Genomic DNA, 22,343 nt, shown 5'->3' with positions numbered 1-22,343 from the left:
GAGAGAGAGAGAGACAGAGAGGGAGGGAGAGAGAGGACCACCAGCCAGCCCACCGAGGACAAACTTGCAAGAAGCAGAGCATGCAGAAAAAGCTCCGCAAGACAACAGTGCAGCTGCTCGGCGGGTTTTGAGAACAGAGGCAGAGCGCAGATTGTTGCGGATACCACAATGATTGCCACAACTCAACAGAACATGACCACGGAGCTGGTATGTGTGTATTTTCTATTATTGTATATCTCTACTTTCCCCCCAGAGCAGTGAATGTGTGTGTGTGTGTCCTTGTTGGCAGTGAAGGGATATTCCTCTGATGGGAAATGATCGCCCATTCACACACTTTCCTTGTCACTAGCCGTCTCCTGGACAGGCTGCATGCCCTGCGCTGCAGCTCGACGCTCTGTCCCATGCAGACTTTATTTTAAAACCACAATAATATCTGCACCAGTGCTTTTTTTAAAAAAATATATGAAAAATGGTCCCAGCAAACTGTCCCCTCCAGCAAAGACCTGCACAGTGACAAAGGGGCAGCCTGCACTGTATGATTGATTAACCCTCTGCTGCATAGGAATGCTGTATATTATCACTGAACAACCATTATGAACCTTCATCTGTGCTTTTATTTGATGATGACACTATACTGCATGTAATTCTTTTTTTATAATTCCGTTCATTATGATTTAATGCAGCTCAATCCTATTAACAACAATATTGATCTCATCATCATTATTATTATTATTATTATTATAGTTATTATTATTATTATTATTATTATCATCATCATGCTGTATGATCAGTGTTACTGACAGCGGTACACTCTTGCATCAGATTAAGCTGCACTTTAATTGACACAGATTAATGTGCACATTCTTTAAATAAAACTTCCTTCATCAGTCACTGTCTACAAATTTTAATGTGATGCATTTACAGCACATCCATCTCAAACCTCGTCAACAGAGGTTCAATCATGTGGTCATTTGCAGTGGAGAAGCTATAAAATCCTGATGTTTGACTCTCCAGTTCTTCAGTTAATGTGATGAAATCTTGATGAAACTTGTCTGATAATCCCGCAGCTCTGTTGTCTTCAGGGCTTAAAGACAATCCATTACCTGCAAATGTCGCAACATCTCACACCACAGTGTCCAATCAATCTGCTTCAAGCAGTAATTACACAGTTTATCTTCAATTACAGGGTTCACCGTTACATCACTGGATGTCAAGTCAGATTTTAATATACAGCCTCTCTGCTGTTACAGCGGATTCAGAGGAGACAAAAGTCCCAGGTGCTGAGCAGAGACAGTGTTATGGCTCATCCTCCGGGGTGCTTCTCGTGTCATATGTTTGTGTTTCACAATATTAGACACGTCATAAAACAGCCGGTGCAAAGTGCATTATAGATTGAACAAGTCAGAAAGGAATTCACACTTATATTGTGACAATATGGCTCACTGAATTCTCATTGTAACATCAGGCCACCCGTAGCTGTCCCACATGTGTTTTACCGATGCCACTTATATTCCCTGAGGCAGGAGCTCGGCCACTCTGAGTGGCTGGACGTGCTGGGAAAAGCTCCCTGGTACGGGACCCTTTCTGTACAGTAATTTTCTTGCATGTGATGGGGAGCGTAAAATAGAAGACGGGCAGCCTTGCAGCAAGAAAGGCTAAAGCAGCTGGTCTTTCATTTCACTGAGGCTTTTGCTGCATTGTCTGGTGATAGCCTGGAGGGCAAGAAATCTAGTCCCATATGGTGTCGGTACCACCTACAGATAAAGAACACAAAGGGAGGAACTGTGGCGCAGTGAGTGGGAGAACACAAATTCATCTGGATGTGATAAAAGATCTCTGAGATATGAATCAATACTGAGCTGTAGTGTCTCATTACTACAGCAGTGTGGTTGTCCTTTTAATTGCGACCATGCTGAAGTTACAGCGTGCTCTGAGGATGACCTTCACTTTTAATGAGTGAGTGAGAAATATTGACATGGTGGCTTACTCGCTAATCTACAGCTTTTCCTTGGGAACAATTATGCAAAGTCATTAAAATCAGGAGCCTGTTGGTTGTATTGTATGTGTCTGCCAATAGCTCTCTCCCTGCTTGTATGTGGGCCATCAGTCCATTGATGCCAGTGTCATGTGTGTGAACAATATCGGCCGATTTTGAAAAGGAAGGAATGCAAATCCACAATCAGCAGCCTCGTTCCCCTGCATGTGATTTATTGTCGGATATGCCTCAAAGACACAGAAGATGGAGTTAAGGAGGTCTCCGGAGACTAATTTATGAATTCTAAGCACTGCCTGGATTCTGTGCAGCCTAGTTGTGGTGCAAGCTGTGCAGATTGAGTAATTGTGTTTGGCGTGACTTGCTTTATTTTTTTTTAGTGTGCAAACTCAATCAATAGTGTTGAAACTGTTTGATTTTGTGTGCAGTGCTTTGAGGATACAGGATCTGTCTGTGAGCTGTTTCATAAATGTTCCGCTCTGATAAGTAGGCCATCATTTTTAGGTTGAAAGATCAGAACAGGTCGTGGTATTCCACGAGGAGGCGTCTCAGAAGCGGTGGTCAGCAGGGTGTCTATCTAAAAAAGTCTTCCCCATGGCTGTATTTCCACTATTAATTGTTTCCCCCTGGACCTTGTACAACTGTACACCCTATCGATTCCCTCATTTGGCTGAGTGAAAATCCCCGAGCTCTGCTGGCAAACAGAGGCGCTCTCTCACTTCTCATTCACTTCTGCATGGCTTGCCAGAAAATCCTCTCCAGGGGATGCCTTCAGGAGCGTTATCCATAAACATAAAGACCTTTGATTTGCATTCTTGCACCCGTTGGTGCTTGACTGGCACCTCATCCTGGCTTCCCTTATGGGAATACACAGCCTGAATAAAACGATGCCTCACCGAGGACGGCCTGTATGTGTGTGTGTGTGACTCATTTTTGATTGGGCTCAGCAGAAAACCCGCTCGGAGATATTTCTGCTTGTCCGTCAGGGTGCTGACTGAGATAAACCTGGCCTGTCACACAGCCCGGCTTGTCATTTGTTCCCCTAGTGCCAGCGGTTTGTGCTGCATTAGTATCCCACATGCATTGTGACCAGCAGGCAGCCGGCACTATCAGCTCCTCCAGAGCGTTCACTCTGGGGATTCTGCTCAGCGCAGCTCATTTGCAAGTGTGACAAAATGTGGGATTCTCCCTGTCTGTCTTAACAACGTCATGACCTTAATTGGGAGTATAGCTTAATGCCTTGTCTCAGGGGAATAATAGAAGTGCATCCCATTAGGAGGATGTTCCAGGTGTTGCGTTTTACACACAGAACGTGGACACACTGTGTAGTAGAATCAGTCAAGTGAGGAAATCAGCTTAAAAGGTGCGATCCTGCATCACCAGGTAATTCTGCATTTCCATAAACGGACCGGTGGAATCTTTTTCTTTTCCTCCTCCTGACCAGAGCAGTTCCTGGACTGTTTATCCCCATAGACCTGCCTGTTAAAATGACTAAAGCTACAGCAGAAGTTAACATTCACGGGTCTTTGTCTGCATCAGCACCACTCATGCTCTACCTCTTTGCTTGTTTTTGAATTAGCCACACACTACCAAGGTACAAGAGCCTGAGCATCCACACTGAGCTTTAAAACCACTCCCCTAGTGACATCACAGAGGGTGGCCACAGGGCCATGAAGACCCTCAAAAGTCCACAGAATGAGGCGCTTGTGGCTGAGTTTAGAAGAACAATTTTGCCTCATAAATGCATTTATAAATATTTCATATGCACTGTAGATACAACATAAAACGACCAGAGTATACGCCCTGGAGTTTATCCATGTTTTTCACACATACACAAAAAAAAACTCACACTGGGGGATACTTGACGAAGACATGATTTCATAGCAACGTAGAAATGGTTAAATTCCAAATAGGAGTGCTGAAGGTGCGTGATTCAGTTCCAAAGCATCCATGGACTGTAGCTTTCTTTATCTGTGGTTCTGTGTGTGTGCTGAGAGGGCAGCAGAACGAGATCAAGCCCAGAAAGTGCAGTAGATATGCAGCCCTGGACATCAATCACACCGCCTGAACTAAGAGTTCAAACATCACTCACAGGTTGTCTGTGCAGGGGCTAGTGCTTTCAATTTGAACATGCTACCATACAGCAGCCAGGCAGATCCATTAAAGATGAGACCGTGGCTGGAGTTCTCCTGTTCCTTTAGTGAAAGGTCAAAACATCTGAAATGTATAAAGGGAACTGTGAAACTGCACTGTTTCTGGTCCAGATAATCTCTGCTTTCTGTAGAGTCCACAGTCCCTGAAATGGGATTTTAAGGCAGTTTGACTGCAGCATGGTAACTACATTGTTAGTTTTTAACACTGCACTAATCGCTATAGGGGTTTAAAGTCAGATGGTGGTGGGGGTAAAGAAGTGTGTGCCTACAGAAAGGATGTATTAAAGTATTAAGGCGAGTGTAGCCAATAGCACAGAATCAGGGACAGCTGGTGTCACTGAGGGAGCACGGAAACGCAGCAATGTGTCGACCAGTGAACCATATACACGACTTCTTCCGCTGCACTCCTCTCCAAAGCCCGGAGGAAGGTGATGGGGGCCAGCGAGGTTTTGGGTGTTAAGCCAAAAGGGGTGGACAGCTATAATGAATGCTGACTGTTATTGCCTGCTCTGTGACTGAGCTCCCACACTCCAGCAGCCATGAGACTCCTGCAGGTCTATAGCCACTCATTATGAGGAAGTGCAGAACAAACCCAGGGACGGCATGCAGTCGTGTTTTAATTGTGACAAATACTGATGCAGGCTCATGCCATCAGTTCCCCTTCACTGCATTCACAGGGTACACAAGTGCTCAACATCAACTTGAGGCGTTTCTCCGCTGATAACTGTGACTTTGACTGCAGCTCATCCTTCTTATTTTCATTGTCTTGTTATCTACTTTACCCTGAGCTGTTGAATAGCTCCTGATGCTCGTTGAAGGTGAAGAAACAGTTTTTTTTTGGTAAAGCAAACTGCAGTTTCTGGCAGCACACAGTTCATCCATCACCTTCTCTTTTAGTAATAGCATACGGCCAGTCAATCATGTAACGGGTGAAATGAGGCGAAGGTGAAGAAAAATTACAGTGTGGTCAAAATTGCTGCAATTAAAGGCAGATCCCGCAACAATTTTATGCAGCTCTCATATGGAAAATTACTGTAATTCAGCTACGACTGGTCCCACTCCCCCGAGGGTTACCCTGCTGTACTGATATCCCTGTTGGTGAGATATTCCTGTGAGACTGTGGAAATGAAGCAGCACTAATGTCCTCCTCTTCAGCCCTGTCTGCATTCATCCCTGTGTTTTTGTGGTCTCTTCAAAATCAGGACCTTGGAAGTTCAGACGGTCCCCCACGCAACTGGAAGGGCATAGGAATCGCCATGGTGGTGATCCTGGCTGTCATGTCTCTGGTTATCCTCTCTGTCATCCTGCTGACACCTGGTAAGGAAATGAGAAGGGACAAAGAACGGACAACAAAAAGAAAAGAGTGTGAAGGACTGGGGAGAAGCATTGATCCACAGCCAGCAGGGAGCTAGCTGAGTAAACAGTGGAAACAGCTGGATCTTTTTCAAAAGTAATCAAATCCTCATAAAAAAAAACCCTAATTAATATTTTCTATCCTGTTTGTTTAATCTGCACAAAATAAACAACAGTTCACCATTTTATGGTGAGCAGTTGCCGGGCAACCAGGGGAGAATCCAGGAAGTTACTGCTCCCCACAGTGAAGTGTTCTCAAAGAGCTCATAAAACCCTGTGGAGGGTACTTGGGTTTACTCTTTGGCTTCAGTGGTGCAGATTAAGCAAACGAGATATAAGCTGTTCATTAGCGAGCTTTAGAGGTGCTGGCAGGTGGCGTTTTATGTTATTGATGAGCCGGCCCAGCTGTGTCCCCTGCCTCTAATCATCTTCAGCTCTTAGTCTCCGCATCCCACTCACCAGAACTTTTGTTTTGGTGGAAAAGTAACGCAAATACAGGCCCGGGTGGGTGAATTCAACCAGGTCATGTGGCCAAAGAAAGGACTCATCATCACTGTGGCCAAGAAAATGGAAGCATTTGTCTGTTTGTATACCCATCGTACCCAAACCTATGCAAACTAGTCTAAAAATACAAGTATGTTTATTTGGGTGGGTCTGTATTAGTCTGTTTGTCAAGCTGTTGCGTCTTGATCCACATTTGCTGCATGCACAGTCATCAGGAATCCACTTATTGATTGCTAACGACTCTGTGAGAACGTGTCGAACCTGCAGGCAATAAATCAAAGATGAAGCCAAAAGAAAAGGTCTCAGACTTTGCACCGCTTTAAACAAAGAAGAGTTTCCGATGATCAAGCTGAATGTGTCTGTCTTTCTTTACAGACGAGACTCACTTGTTACTCCGCTCCCACATCACCCTGGAGGATCTGGAGAGCGAGGAGTTCAAGGTTTATGACCCCAGCGTGGCATGGCTGAACGGTAATCCTCATGACACTTTCACCTGAAGCTCGGTGACTGCTTGCAGATCTGTCATCCGTCTCTGCATCTGTGGGTTTAAAACTTCACTCTAATAACAACGGACCTTTTCTCCCTGAACTGTCTGAACCCTGCTAGAAAACGAAGTGGCTCTGCGCACCAGAGAGGGACACGTTCTGTCATTCAGCCTCACCAGCAACACAACGGCGACTCTTCTGGACAACAGCTCCCTGGTGAGTAACAGGCACACAACTTATGAGGAGAGGGGACAGATTTCAGCATTGATTGGTTCATATCCGCTGACAGCTGGACACATTGTGGTGCCAGTAGAGAGGGGGTGCTGCTAGGTTGAGATAGAGAAGCTGTGGCTGAGTCCCCCTGCTCCACATCCCACAGTTCAGACCAAAAAAGAATTGGCAGTGTGACAGTATCAGCTCATTTTCCCCTCCAATCTGGCTTCTCTGTGAGTCCTCAACATGTGCCTTCAAAGAGAATTTTCCAAGCAAGGGCATCGTTTTGAACACCCACCGCCTCTGCGCTGCACTGACAGACTTATATGGGTCATTGCAGAGGAGCTTTAAGCAGGGTTGTGTTGTCAGGTTGTGAAGTCTCTCCTCTGTATTCTGATATGGTTTGTCATCCTGGCTGACAAAAAAAAAGATATTTCCTTGTATGAATACCAAGAATGGCATGGGGTTTCCCTGAATAAATGAGACGCTGAGATTCATTTAGTGCAGCCGTTGGGATTAAAATTCACAGCATGAAGTGAGTAAAACTCAAACGCAGCTCCACAGCTGCAGAAAATAACAAAATGATCAGAACATGATAATGAGTGGAGTTTTAGTTAATAAATGTGCAGAGAATAGAATGCATTACAGCATGAGAGGAGACAACACTGCTGATGAGATCCTTAAAGGCTGAGCTTAAAGTCCAAATGATGTTTTTCTTCTTTTATTTGTGTGAAACAAAAATCAAATCAATGCATTTGAAATCTGTTTCTAAAGCAAAGAAAACAGTTACAAAAGGCTTTGCATTGAAATGAGAGGGAGCAAAGAAAGAAAAGGAAGAAAACACTACAGACAGACATACATTGGCAGCTAATGTATGGCTCCTCTCCGTTTCTATGCTGATGATGCAGGGCTGTATGTGGTGTTCTTTGACAGAGTATCTAAGATGCTAGGTGAAAACATGTCTCACATAGTCTCAGAGCGAAAACATGTGGAAAAACATGTGTGTCCATTTTCTTATGTCACATAAATGCAGAGTCTCATGGGTAGATACTGGGTCCTGTCTTATTTATACGCTATACAAAGTGCATCACCTGCCAATTGTGAATCAGCATCATCAGCATAGGAGTGGATAAGAGACATAGTATTGACCCTTGAGGAACACAGAGGTCAGAGGACAATAGACAGGCTGTATATGAACTCTCTTCACTGAAGTAAAAGAGACATTTCTGATCCACTGTTTCCTTTTTATTCCACAGGACCTGACCACAACTAAATTCCAGGTGTCTGCAGACAAGAGGTTTGTCTTGTTGGCGTATAACATTCGGCCGGTAAGTTCTTTCTGAATGCCAAGTCAGATTTACACCATCAAGCTTTGTACCCTTAGAACATAAATTACCCGAAGACAGGCTATTACTGCTCAACACCCTGCACATGTCAGCCAGGAAACGGGTGGCTGTGAAACATGCATCCTGATCAGAGCGTCTCATGAAACAGCAGGGGGATGGAGCGAGGAGGTGTGTGTGTGTGTGTGTGTGTGTGTGTGTGTGAGCTCATTTCTGCTACGGCAGCAGTCCTTAGCTCGCCAAATGACTGGGATAACATATGAGGGGTTGAATATTTCAACTGGTTAATGGCAGAAAGTGCAGGGGGTTGAGGAAAGCTTAGAATGAGTGATCACTGTGAAGTGAATAGGTGTGATGGTGGGGGGAGAGAGAGGGGGAGATCAATGAGATGAAGAGGTAAAGTTGGAGCTGCAGTAATGAAATCACCCCTGCTACTTCACTGAGGAATTTTAATGAGAAACTGACGAGAGTCTCGATCGCAGGTGGTTTCAGATAAGCAGATCCTTCGCTCCATTCCTCTGTAAATACCCTGCACCGTTAATAAATAGTTGACTCTTTCCTCAAAGGGCAGGCAAAGTGTGTAATGAGCAAGTAAAACAGGAAGGAAATGAAGGTCCTCAGCATATTTTGTCCACATTTTATTAAAAATCTCTGTGTTGCTGATTGTGTTGCTCTCTTGCACTCATTTGTTCAGAGCTCCAGCCTCTTCTGGGACCTCTCTTTGCTCTAATCACTGCTGTATCATATTTTCTCTGTGGGGGGGGGGGGGGGGGGGGGGGGGGGGGGGGGGGGGGGCCTGTTGCTGTGTTACTACATTCGTCACAAACACAGTGCATCCATTCTAACTGAATTATTGAGCGGCATTCAATCAGTTTTCACACTCTCTGTAGAGAAGGGGGTTCAGATCTTCGCCCAGATTGTAGGTTGCTGTGGCTGAGTTATCGTACATCATTAGCATACATCCTTTGATATCAGCAGGAATTGTGTAGTCTCATCTGTATGCTCAGAGTGTGTGCACACAGACAGCGGGCATGCCACCTGGAGTCATTTGTTTATTTAGAAATGTATATTTGTGTGCGAGCACGGCTGCTATTTGTTGTGTAGACGGGGACTCCACTCTCCCCTTCTTTGTAGCTGCCTCCTCCTCGTTTATCTTCCTCACTCTCACTCACTTTTTTTGTGTCTATCTCTGGGGGATTTGTGCTGACTGAAGCAGTTTGCACCAGGCACCAGCGTTGCCGTTCAGAGGAGGAGTGGCACGCTGCTGAGAGCGGCAGCGACAGACAAAAAAGAACAGAGAGCTGTGCAGGAAGACACAGGGTGTTTGCCCTTACACACACTGCCCAGCTGAAATCCATCAGAATGATTATCAAAGGATGTCCAGAGGTGCAAGAGGAGGGGAGAGCTGCAGTGGAGAGGAACGGATGAACAGGCTGTGTGTAAAGTTAAAAGGCTGCTCTGGATTTTGTGTTAGCTCTGGGGGCTTCGGGCGAGTGGTGCCTGGTGGGTTCAAATAAATGGATTTTGATAAGAGGGCATACACAGACGTGAGTCTGAGGATTTTGCCACATAGGAACAAGAGAAAGCATCTTACAGATGTCTTCTCTTAAAGCTTGTTTGAATTAAGCCTGTTTGTTCGAAGGTGATTTATACAAAGTGATGCTGAGATAGATGAGAGGAGAGCCGCTGTGTGTTGTAGGGACAAATAAAAGTGTCGGCGCTCTGCAGCAAACATTGATGGGTGCTGGTATCAAAGGCAGCGCATTGTGGGGCTGCAAAGAAATGCGTGTGAGGCAGGAACAATGTTGAGGAGAGGAAGGATGCTATTATCTCTGCACTGTGGATGTTACATCTACAACAGATCCCAGTGTGTGTGCTGCTTGTAATCTCTGTACATCTCTTGTGTCACATTATCCCACACTATCTTTCTGTGTCTTTAATCTGTGCACCCCCACCCCCTGCTTTGGCATGCAGGAAGTGGAGGAGGTGGGTAGTTGAAAAAAAATGATGTTGAGGGGTGACAACACAGCGATCTGGAGGATTTATGATACGTTACCAGCAGCCACATCAGAATTCACTCTGCCTCTTCAGGACAGATGCTCTCTCTCTCCCTCTCTCTCCCTCTCTTTCTCTCTCTCTCTCTCTCTCTCTCTTTCTCTCTCTCTCTCTCTCTCTCTCTCTCTCTCTCTCTCTCTCTCTCTCTCTCTCTCTCTCTCTTTCTCTCTCTCTCTCCCTCTCCCTCTCTCTCTCTCTCCCTCTCTCTCTCTCTCTCTCTCTATCTCTCTCTCTGTTAATCACACAGACACTCACAAACACACATAAAGTACAGCGTACGCCGGCGGCTTCATGATGTAAATCACTAGCAGAATCATAAGCAGCTGGTTGAACATGGTGCTGATGGCGGCGCGCCCCCTTGGCTCTCAGAAAGAGTCCTTTAACTCCTTATACTTCTAGAACGTAATGTTCTCTCATTGGTCACAGTCCATGCAGCCAGATCTGAATCTGTGTGACAGGACGCTGTGCTCTGTGACAGATGGAGAGGATTGAGGGTCAGAACAGCCAGAACATTGACTGTTTATCGTCACCTGCAGTTCTTTAAACGTCATGGTGACCATCACTGTCTCAGCAGCGTTGCTGCCATGTAATCCAGATCAGGGCAGAGAGGCAGAGGGGTGGGGTGTGAGCTGTGATGCTGTCACTCAGAGGTCAGTGTTTTCCACGTAACCTTCATGTCATCCGTCGTCTCTCAAGCGTTTGTCCTCCATTATGCAAAGGATTGTGGGAAAGCATTCACTCTAACTGCAACCAGGTGGTATGAGTGTGACGTGCTCTGTGTTGGTGTGTGTACCAATTCTTTTCCTGCTCTGAATACAGTAGCCGTTGGTTCTTCACGTCTTCCCCATTTTGTGTTGTATCACACATCTTCTCCTGCACACGCTGCTGCCCCCTTATCACATTTCGATTTCGTTTAGATAGCCTCAGAATTTATTTCCCCTCCTTTATCCCCTGCAGCACCCCCCCCCCCCCCCCCTCTTTCCATGCACTTTCTAACAACAGACAAACTCCACTGAACAAAATCCAATTTCACTGCTAAGTGTGCTGTATAGAGGATGTGACATTTAATTTCTTTAGGGATTGCTTTTCCAGGTGGCTGGTGTTTTCATTGGCAAGTGGTCAAATGCACTACTTCCTGAAAAAAAAGAGAATGGTAGAAATCAATATATTGCCTAGAATTCATCAGGTAATGCTTCGAACAAACGTGGTTAAGACACACACACACACACACATTCATTGATTCTAGTCTATTCAGCATGTTAATTTAATTAGTCAGCACTGCCGAGGCATGCATCGTGGTTGAGACGCAGTTGCCAGATACAATAGAGCTCAATGGGAAGGATATTAGCTGCAATGATGCTATTTAATGTCTGCCTTGATCTCTGTACTTTTGTTTTACGTCATGTCTTTATCGTTGTCTCTTTAGTTTAGTCAAACTTTCTGTTAAATGACCTAATATGACTCCTGTAAATGAAGCATTAAGGTGTGACTGGATTCTCTCTAACACGAACACTATGAGGCACTCCTGCCACTCTGGTCTTTTGTTTGGAGAGGTTAATTTAGGGGGTTGACTTTCCGTTTTAATTTTGTAGAATAATCGTGTTCAAAGCAATAATCCAGTCCACACAGTTATGAACCCTTGCCTGTGTTGCTGGTGCAGCCAGTCCTCACAGAGAAAGTGTAACATGGGGAAGTAGGTGTCATCATGCCAGCAACTGTTGGAGAAATTTAGAGAACTGTGTCTTGTGTTTAATGTTGTTATGTCAGAGTCTGCCTATACACCTGGTCAATCCAAATGCAGGCAAAGAGGTGGGAGGGCGGCCGCAGAAACAGGAAGATGGCGATCTGACTGTGGGCCTGTCACTCACAGCAGTTACACAGCGAGGAAGCGTGGCAATTACATATCACTTTCACCAAGGCCCCGTTCACACTGGGGAACGTTAATCCAGCTAGAGTAGGATTGTATCTGGATCGCCTTTAAGCTGGATACGTTCAGACCTATTTTCAAATCTGGCTATCACACACACGTGTCCACACTCAATCCGGCTTAATCCGGCTTGTTTGTGGTCCTCCAAAACGCTAGGTGGCGCCTCGTAATATACAGAGTCCATTCAGGCCGCTGCAGGACCGTGTGCATGTGTTTTCTTTTGTCCCGTGTCGCTCGTTCCTTCCTTTTTATTTCGGTTTAAAAGGCAGTTTATTCCTTTGTAGCCCCGTGGAACATAAACTCTGGGCAAAGCTGTCGTAGTTTGACGGTTGTTTACATACGGCTTTTGTACGGACTGGAAGTATCTAGCCGGATTCGCTAGCTGCATTTGCGTTCAGACCTGAGCCACATTTGAGCCAATCCGGCTAGATCCACCTCCGAGAGGTGGATTGAAATCAAGCTGGATATAGCCAGATTCACGGTGTTCACACAGAAAAATCGGGATATATCCAGATACAGCTGGATTGAGTTTTCCAGTGTGAACTGGGTATATATGAAGCTTTTTATTTCTGAAGCACTGTTTTGAGTCTGTGAGAGGCTCTGACACTGGTGCAGAGCTGCTGATGGGATAAATTACTTTATAATATAATCTGTCATTGTTAGGGCAAATATAGACTGAATCTAATTTCATGGGAATTCAGTTGTAAAGTTGGCCGCTGCAGTTTCCTTCATGACATTTGTTCCATTTGCACTGAACTGATACACGTGTAGGAGCATGTGTGAGCACTAATACAAGTGTGTGTTTTCATCTGTGTGCGGCACACCTGTGTGCATGATATCCTCTACCTCTTTCAGGTGTTCTCTCAGTCCTTCACAGCCTCCTATGCTATCTACAATGTGGCTAATGGGTAGGTGGAAACCTGAATGCTAATGCATGGGCAGCACTGGGCATGAGCATCACCAATGCAAGCAGACCTGCGGTTTGAGTAAAAAAACTAAAAACTCCCCCTCCCCTGAAGTGTGTCTCATTGAATGAGAACTCCATGTTTCTGTCAGACTTGCATTCATTCGTCTGTGCTTTCTCCAGGCTCCATCAGGTTTGTACTGTACTCCAGATTTCACTGCCTGAGATTCATATTCAGCATTATCAGTCTGTGGATGACCCCTGGAACTTCTGAGGAAGGATTGGACCAGGAATGGAGGAAGATCCTGCGATACTGATCGTTGCCTGACTGTGTCGTAGAGGGAAATGTTTGCCTGTCCAGAGGAAGATTAAAAAAAACAGTGTGGCTAGAAATATGGAAAAGGAAATGTTGCACTCTTGCATGAACCAACCCCCGTTCTCTGTTCCGTTCTCCCCTCTCTGCATCTTGCTCTTTTGTCTTCACAATGCAGCATCTCTCTCTCTCTCTCTGAAGCAGGGCATAGATGGACCTCAGAGGCCTTCAAACAGGACACTTGTCCCTGATGGAGGCTTTATGTCTCCTTTTTATGTGTGTTCCAGGGATCTGCTGGAGCTCAACCCTCCTGATAGAGAGAAGGCGGCTCTTCAGTATTCTTCCTGGGGACCTCAGGGGAACCAGCTGGTGAGTGAGGCACTTCATCATTCACCGGATCTACGTCTGCATCTACTTAAACTGTCAATATTATATAATCATAATCATGTATTCTTCCTACACTACTCTGCGTTTCCATCATAAAAACATCAATGGTAGCGTGTCATTATGAGGCGCACTCTATTCACAGTGGCTGTGTTCCTATAATAGAGGTGTCCTAAGCTCACAATATAATTCATCTACCTCCCCTGTAATGTAATTGGCTTTTGCTGCCATGTCAGAGCTCATCTGCAGTGTATTAACTGGCACGTAAAGATATATTGGCTCTCAGCTTGTGTGTGTGTGCTGGCCAATGATTCATTCATTCTTGGAAGGCGTTCACCGCTCAAATCATGCAGCCAGCTGTGAAGTCTGCAACCTTTCTGTCTTTGATAATGGATTGCCACTGTCTGTGTGTGCTGCCCGTGCCAGGCCTATGTGTTCGACGGAGATATCTACTACAAGCCCACCGTGACCAGCAAAGCTCTGCGTCTCACCTCCAGCGACGAGGAGCAGAGCGTGGTCAACGGCCTCTCTGACTGGACGTACGAAGGTGGGTCGTCTTCCAGCCTCAAGCTGATAACAACCACAGTCATGAACAATAATAAAACCTCTCTGTCATCCAGAGGAGATTCTCTTGACGTACGCTGCCCATTGGTGGTCTATGGATGGAGCCCGGCTTGCATATCTTAGCATCAACAACTCGGCCACGCCTGTGATGGAAATACCTCACTTCTTAGGGGGGCTCTACCCCTCCAACATGCTCTTCCCGTACCCCAAGGTGAAAACTGGTTTAAAGCAGACTGTCTGTAGTCATGCTGACAGTCCTGTGGGTCCTAATCGAGGATTTTAGCATTTAGAAAATTGGCAATGCTAACATGTGTGGCTAAAGGTAGAAGGAGTTTATGTGTTCCATATGTACACATCTATTAAAGGATGGATTCAGTCAGCATGGCGGACGTTCAGCTGTGATTGATGCTCATCCTTGTGCTTCTCCTCCCTGAGGACAGACTTATCAATCACCACTTGTACTCTTCAGTATGCCATTAGGTTTGCAGGGTAAATTAAATCCATTGATATCTCGTAATAAAAAATGAAAGAACTTATATTAGTCATCAGCTTGAAGGACATGTAAAAATTGAAATTTTGCAATCCAGCCAACAGTGATTCACATGCATGAAAAATCATGAGAAATATTTCATTATGCTTTTTATACAAAATATGCTGAAGTCCTTTCGTTAAAATTAAGAATCCAACTTCACTTTTGCACGCTTGAGTTTTAACTTTCATATCAATCTATGCTGAATAACCCATTATTTAATGTTTGCAATTATTTAAAGAACTCTGAAACTCCCATTTATTAAAGAACTCCCTCTGGTAGCTATTATCGTCATCATTATGGTGTTTGTGGATTCATGAGAAAAATTCTGCTGTTTATTTGAAATGTGCAGAAGAAATGAAAAAGGTCTGAATACTCTGAACGTCTGTGTTTTGTGTTGTGCTTTCTTTCAATGAATTCATTGTATCCCTTGTACTTGTGCTCAGGCTGGCTCAAACATCCCATCAGTCAGTCTGTTTGTGGTGAATCTGTACGGCCCGGCTCACACTCTGGAAATGATGCCTCCCGACTCCCTCAGGGCCAGGTAGTACATCTTTGTGAATGCAAAAGCCAGAATAAACCTTTAAGCCTTCAGACACCACCTGTCAGACATGATGTCCACATCCTTCTCCTCACCGCTTCTTTTTTTGTTTCTCCCCACACTTTCCGATGCGACGCCTCTCCAGAGACAGCTACATCTCCATGGTGACTTGGATCAGCAGCACAAGGCTGGCGGTCCGTTGGTTGAACCGTGCCCAGAACCAATCGGTGCTCTGCGTGTGCGAGGCCACCACAGGGGCCTGCTCAGAGGTGAGCGGCCATCAGCTGTTCCACATTAGTAATCTGAGCGGCCACAGCTGCAACACACAGCTTTAGTAATAGAATTTTTTTGCTTCATTTACACAGTGTTGGAAGGAGGATTGATTTCCTTAAGCTCTCAAATCTCTACTGGCTGGATTAATATTTAAGGTCATTGCTGCATGAGAAGAATTTTCAGTGATATTTCATTCCGCTGGCTCCTCCATAAACCCGCTCAGATTTCAGTCAACGGCCCTTTGAATGTTTTATTTAAACACATCCACTTTAGGCGTTGATGTAAGCACTTTGTAAATCTTCTTACTAACACATAACATGCTTTAAAATCCACAGAAACACAAAATGAATATGGACATAATGCAAAACCAACGGCAGGTGTGTATCGCCTTGATTTATAACGTCAGCTAGCACCTGTTTATTTTTACTGCCTTTCACTTCACTGCTTCTTTTCTTTCCTTCTCCAAACAGGACGTGCCGCTGTTTTCAGGCGACGGCTCTGTTTTTTACACCATCCTGCTGGCGAAGCAGGGCGCTCGTGGGGAATTTCACCACATCGCCGGCCTCGCAGCCCAGGTCAGCTCTGATCGTTTTAAAGTGTTTCTCACACATGGATACCACCAGGAGTCATGTTGCTAATTAATACTTTCTTGATTTTTTTCAGCTCAGGTTATTTCAGTCTAACAAATGCTTCATCCTTCCAGCGGTAGTTAAAGTCAACTTGTTTTTGTAGAAAATGTGCAGGAAGGAATGTCACACCCTCGGGTGCCTTACATCCAACATTTCCTGGCATGAAATGAAACTGTACTCCCCCTGTACCCATCACTGTCTGCAGTTGCTTTACCTTTCTGAACCTATCTTCATTTTCCCCTCTTCTGACACACTTGCGATGTCACTGCACCTATTTTCACTCTGTGCCTCTCTTCATCTCTGTTCCTCTGCAGCCTGCCATCCCCTCCGTCCCTCCTCGCTTCCTGACGTCGGGGAGCTGGGATGTCACCTTGCTCTGCTCTCTAGATGAGAAGGCTGGAAAAATGTATGTGTGTGTGTGTGGAGCTGGGTTGAATCACCCGCTATGAGCTCGGCTTCTTACAATGAACACTCATGTGACAGTTGGGGGGGGTATTGGCCTTCATTACAATGATCACTTCTTGCTGCGGTCAGACTCTGCAGGATGCGACTGATGAGGCTGTGACTTCAAGTTATTTGATCATGTAGCTTTGATTGATTTGGTTAAAGGCCAAAGGAAACAGCGCGGACTTTAATGCAGTGAATCAGACACAGCACTGCTTATACTGTTTAAACCTTTATCCGGCTGTAGAAGCCTCACATGAACAGATCGACTGAGCTGTGAGCATCACCGAGGAGCACATTCTGTTAACATGGCCGATACTTTGAAGCTCATCCAAATGACCGACTTCCCTTTAAGACATGAACACGATGATGCCAGGCTGCATTTATGCTGAAGTGTGTAAATAAGTGTGGGTAGTTTCTAGTCATGAATAATGGATCTCCAGAATAATTAAGACGGAGTAGAGACACTCACATGGCTTCTTATTTTAGTAACTTGCTGTGTCTGTGCTTCATTTTTCCTCACCATCAGCTACTTCCTGAGCACAGAGGAGTCCAGACAGAGCAGACACCTTTACAGGTATGCAAACCCGGCCTGACCCTGAAACTTCCTTCCTTCTTTACCTGTCTGACAATGTTAGAGAGCGTTTTTGAAGTTTAGAAGAAGAACAAATCAAGACTTGAAGGGAAAATGCAACTTGAAATCAGTAAGAGAAAGCTCACTGCTTCCACTTCTTACTTCTAAATATTTATCATGTTACACAACGTTTTCTTCTGACTCCCTGTGAAAACAGCTGAATATCAGGAGAAGACAAGACAAGTTCATGAAACATAAATCCAAAACATTTTAGATTTTAGATGTCAAGTTGTACATTTTAAGTAAGAAAGAATAACGTTTGGTGATTCTGGACAGGAAGAGCATCCTCAGTCTGAACCCGCTTCGTCCTGCAGTGCAGGGTCACACGGGGCTGGAGCCTATCCCGCCTGTCTATGGGTGAGAGACAGGGTACACCCTGGACAGGTCCCCAGTACCATGGATATCATAGTCACTATTCATCAAGTGTACTCTTATTTTAGACTGTTTTGGTTACTGCAGTTGTGGATATCTATAAAGATGTGATCTTGAATCTGAATCAAAATGCTTTATTGATTCTCAAATTGTTGAAGAATAGAGAGATAAAAAAAGGTTTACTAGTAGAAAAACTGAACACTGTTAACAAAGAACAGCTGAATGAAGCTAGGCTCCATGCAGTTCCTTGTTTGATGTATGTTATCATGGGTGTTCCAGCTGGTGGAGGGATATGTTGACGTAGAGAAATGCTTGGATCGAACTTGTTAGTGCTTCACGCTAACTGCTGTGATGTATCAAACATTAATATTAATCATATTTAGCCTCTAAGGTTAGCATGTTAGCAGCTTCAAAGAGGAGGAAGGAAGAGGAGGAGAGGAGTGTGCTCATATCACATGATGGTGCTGTAACCAAAGTTACAATTCATCCTCAGTACAAAATGGAAAGGCTGAGCTAAAATCCAGGCAATAGTTCTCAAGATATTTCACTCAAACATCAAAGTGGAGGGGAAATGTCAGCGGCTTACATCACCTGAGAACCATGAGTATCTCTACATGTAGCTGGAACAGCTTTTAAAGAGTACCTGCAGAGATGTGTTGACACGCTTGGCGAGGTCCGGCTGCTGAGGCCCAGCACACTGGAGGACTGTCCTCCCTGTGATAAACACTTTTGTCTGTTTGCTCATCTCCCTCCTAGCGTTCATATCTTCATCTGAACGTACATAGCTTTGGGCTTCGGGAGGCGGAGGGAGGACAGCCTGTTTAAACTCCGTCTGTGATTAATCCTGTATGATATTTGTAAGCAGTGGAGTGGAGAGGGACGATTAGAGAAGCAGCACCGCCCAACAGAGCAGTCTGTGTAATGACGTTTATGTCTGACCTGGCTGAAGCCCATCAGTGTCTGAGAGCCGCCTGAACCGTCTGTCTTTAACCCTCACCTGAAGCAAACTCACCTCCCCCCTTGTTTCTCAGTGTGGACCTGGATGGAGTGTTTCGGCGTCAGTGCATCTCCTGTAACCTCATAGACGGATGTCGCTTCTTTAAAGCCGTTTTCAGTCCCAATCAAACCCACTTCACCCTCTACTGCCTGGGTAAATCACACACTCCTGTAGAAGCTTCTCACTGCTCTGTGGACACACTTTGTAATGTTGTCTGTTTTAAAAAATAATTCACAGGCCCAGGAATTCCTAAGGTGACAGTTCACAGTACAAAGGACCCCTCCAGTGAGTGTTACATCTGCTTGTGTGACTAATGGTGTAATAACACACACAGACTGTCTGCAGTTTCTCTACAGAGCCTGCAGAGAGCAACACATTCAAACCTCTGTGTTCATGTGAACACTGCCCTCTGTCTGCGGCTCTCAGTTACAGCAATTGTTGTGGAGATGTTGAGGATTTAATGCACGTTGTGTCAGTCCTGATGTTCAGAATAAAAAATGATGACACAGTGGGCTTTTATTTTCCGCAGGATATGTCGTCTTGGAGGATAACAGCCCTTTGTCTAAGGCTCTGGAGGACAAGAGGCTCCCTGAGACTCTGTTCAGGACACTCCCTGCAGACAACCATGGTAAAACAAAGAACACAGCTCCTCTAGCTGGAGGGTGCAGTTGGAGACAAAACTTCATGTCATTCCTTTTCAAATATTTCTCAAGTGCTGTTTAATGAATCCTTTTACCACAGTATCTCCTTTGATAACGCCTTCATTACTTTAATGTGCAGAGCAGTAGCTGAATATCCTGAAAGACACCCTGACACAGGCTGCAGCAGAATATACAGCTCTTAGAACTACCTGAGTGTTCCAGTGGGTCTAATACAAGGACGTAGTTTCAGCATGGACGGAGGGGACGCGTCCCTACCAATGTCCAGCAATTACTAAATGTCCCCACCAATAATTTGACCTCCTCCAAAAAAAAAACAGATTCTCATTGGGTGCAGGAAGGGTTAAATTCCATTCTTTTGCAGCGTCCTACCAATAGATATCCTCCTGTCCCAGAGCCCTTGATATTCTGATTCTGGTTGTTTTATATCAAGGGCTCTGGTCCGATGTGATTGGCTGTCCCCGCTGTCACATGTGTGGCTTGGTGCATATCGAAGAGACGGCAGCCATAAGGACGGTCCATAAGGAGTTATTTTGTAAACCTGTACGTCACTTAAAGTCCCGTTCGCTGATGAAATTAGTTCATCGTCATAATAATTGTTGGAGTCTTGGTCCCCACCAGTGCCAAAAACACAAATGTTTTTATTTCGCTGTATATAATCTTCACATCTAGTCCCTTGGTTGTAGTTTGGTTTGGGTGAACCAGTAGGACAGATGATTACGTGCGTTTATATCTGGTATTTTTTGCTCATAGTTCATCTTGTAAGCGTCCTAAATGTTCCAGTTCCCGCTCTTCAGACCCTGTGTTCTTTCTTCAGATCTGCACCTGAAGCTTTCTCTACCTCAGGGCTACGACGCCAACCTGCACCCTCTCCTCATCATTGTGTAAGTGTCACACAACCAACATGCTCAGGGCCTTTTTACAGTCAATCCGTAATCATATGGCCTCGTCTGTTCCACCGGCGTCACCACACCGGCTCATCCTGTTCTTATTGTTGCCAAGGGATGAATTCCCAGTAGTCAGTCAGCAACACTTTGCATTGCATACATGCTGAATAACACTGTGGCTGTGGATAATGTACATTGTTAATTTGTCCATGTCCATGTTGGATCAGCCAGACAAGGGTTGTGATCTATAATGGAGTCGATCTATTGAGTCCTTTAAAGGTTACGGGCTGTTTGAACGTCACCTGTTCTGCAACCTATAACCCTGTGGCCTTCTCTTCACTGGCCCCACACCGGCTCATCCTGTTTTTTTCTTGCTCAGGGATGGAATTCCCGGCAGTCAGTCTGTGACGGAGGAATTTGCCCTGGAATGGCCTCAGGTCCTCTCCAGTGCACACGGTGTGGCCTTGGCCTGGGTGGACGGCCGGAGCGGGGTTGGCCGTGGGCAGAAGACCACCACGGATTCCCGCAAGCTTGGCTCACTGAGGGTCAAAGACTATCTGGGAGTTGTGGAGTCAGTTATGCAGCCACACAAGGCCATACTATTGAAACGTGAGAATGAAGGTTAGCAGAGAATCTAAAGGGCTCTTATGATGTTTCCTCAGGTTGTTGATGCAGCTGCCTTATATTGATGACCGTCGGATGGCCCTCTATGGAAAGGTTACAGCCTTTTTTAAATTTAGAAACGCTTGTCCTTATTTATTGAGGCTTAATTTAACATTTTTCGACGTCTCTTTACAGGCGTTCGGAGGTTATTTAACACTCAAAATGTTGGCTGCAACAGATAAGCTCTTTCAGTGCACAGCAGCTGTGGCACCAATAACTGACTTCAGGCTTTATAGTGAGTGGAAATCACGTCATTAAGTATTCATCTAACGAGTGCATGAAAATTGTGTCTAACCCAGAGGCGGTTCATGAATTGTAGTAAAAATGTTTACGCTGTTTTCAGGTGCTGCATTCTCAGAGAGGTATCTGGGCCTTCCAGCAAAGGAGGAGCACGCTTACTCGGTGAGGCTCTAAAACGACCTCGGGAATCCAACCGTTCAGGCATAATAACAGTCATAGTCACCCAAAACAACCCTACAACCAGTCACAGGTGTCATCTAATGACAGAATACAACATTAAAGCCCCAATAAAGCCCTAATGTTAGCTAAATGCACCTCATAAAATGCTAATATTCTAATATTTTCAGACCGCCTCTGTGCTGGAGGAGGTCAACAAGCTTAAAGATGAGAACTTCCTCATTCTACATGGGACTGCAGATGGTGAGAGTTGAATTTAATCTTCATTCCTGTCTGTCCCCCTCGTGTATTTCATATTTGTGTGTATCTGTGTGTCTGTTTAAAGCTAGGGTACACTTCCAGCATAGCGCTGAGCTCCTGAGCCGACTGGTGAAGGTGGAGGCCAACTACTCACTCCAGCTGTACCCAGACGAGGGCCACGTCCTAACAGAGCCCCGCAGCATCCAACACTTCCAGCGGACAGTGGTGAACTACCTCCACACCTGCTTAAAGCACAGCGCTCTCCTAGATCTGGAAGAGGACGAAGAGTTGGAAGATGACTGAGCCCAGAGTTCCCCTTTTTTCCGGAGGAACTCTCAGAACTGTCTGCCATCTTATGCATCACCTTGGGTCAGATCAACCAGGCACAAGAGCACAGGAGTGGGGACCAAACACATCACCTCCGACGACTTCTGGAAACGTTTGTGTTGTAAAACGTGTTGCACACAGTTATTTTTGCTGTTTTGTTGTATGTTTGAGGCCCTGTTTGTTTACAAAATTCACCTGAGATGATGTGGGCTACAGACGGTTGCAGATTCTGCCAAACGTTTACACAGTTTAAAGACATGCATGTCATAATGGCTGCATGACCTGGATTAGTTTACATGTGCATTTTGTGTGTTTTGCAGGTTTAAATAAAAGTGTTAACTCCGCCAACAGCCGGGAACATGCCTGTAGGCTTTAAAAAGGCTCCACGTCGCTATGACAACACACAGCCTTACACATTTAGGATCACCTTAAAAATGAGTTCCAACATTCAGGTCAGCTCTGATGCAGCAGATCTGAATCCTAACCTCTAATATACTGTCCGACTGTCCTGCCCTGTGCATCCCCTGCACAGTCGTTAAG

At 45.2% G+C, this 22,343-nt stretch overlaps 1 protein-coding gene across 1 annotated transcript; it reads left to right on the top strand.

Annotated features, from left to right (window-relative positions):
* The first annotated feature begins 84 nt into the window (after window positions 1-84).
* Window positions 85-22,008, top strand: LOC114438419 (inactive dipeptidyl peptidase 10). The gene is made up of 25 exons (XM_028409751.1): window positions 85-207; window positions 5,349-5,463; window positions 6,379-6,474; window positions 6,610-6,704; window positions 7,958-8,029; window positions 12,882-12,934; window positions 13,531-13,612; window positions 14,054-14,174; window positions 14,248-14,402; window positions 15,167-15,264; window positions 15,407-15,530; window positions 15,870-15,911; window positions 16,005-16,109; window positions 16,478-16,569; window positions 17,137-17,184; window positions 18,645-18,763; window positions 18,848-18,895; window positions 19,140-19,238; window positions 20,087-20,153; window positions 20,536-20,727; window positions 20,819-20,873; window positions 20,955-21,054; window positions 21,163-21,221; window positions 21,407-21,479; window positions 21,562-22,008. The coding sequence occupies exons 1-25, from the start codon at window positions 169-171 to the stop codon at window positions 21,777-21,779; spliced, it is 2,367 nt and encodes a 788-aa protein (XP_028265552.1). The 5' UTR covers window positions 85-168; the 3' UTR covers window positions 21,780-22,008.
* Window positions 22,009-22,343: the final 335 nt, after the last annotated feature.

This window comes from Parambassis ranga, chromosome 7, assembly GCF_900634625.1.
Source record: "Parambassis ranga chromosome 7, fParRan2.1, whole genome shotgun sequence".
Classification (NCBI taxonomy): Eukaryota; Metazoa; Chordata; class Actinopteri; family Ambassidae; genus Parambassis; species Parambassis ranga.
This window is presented reverse-complemented; position numbering and strand designations above follow the sequence as displayed.

Bases quoted from the DNA above. Each gene is read 5' to 3' on its own strand.
- LOC114438419 (XM_028409751.1), top strand. From the start codon at position 169: ATGATTGCCACAACTCAACAGAACATGACCACGGAGCTG. The intron at 14,175-14,247 runs GTGGGTCGTCTT...TCTGTCATCCAG, and splicing joins CTCTGACTGGACGTACGAAG to AGGAGATTCTCTTGACGTAC. The intron at 16,110-16,477 runs GTCAGCTCTGAT...GTTCCTCTGCAG, and splicing joins TCGCCGGCCTCGCAGCCCAG to CCTGCCATCCCCTCCGTCCC.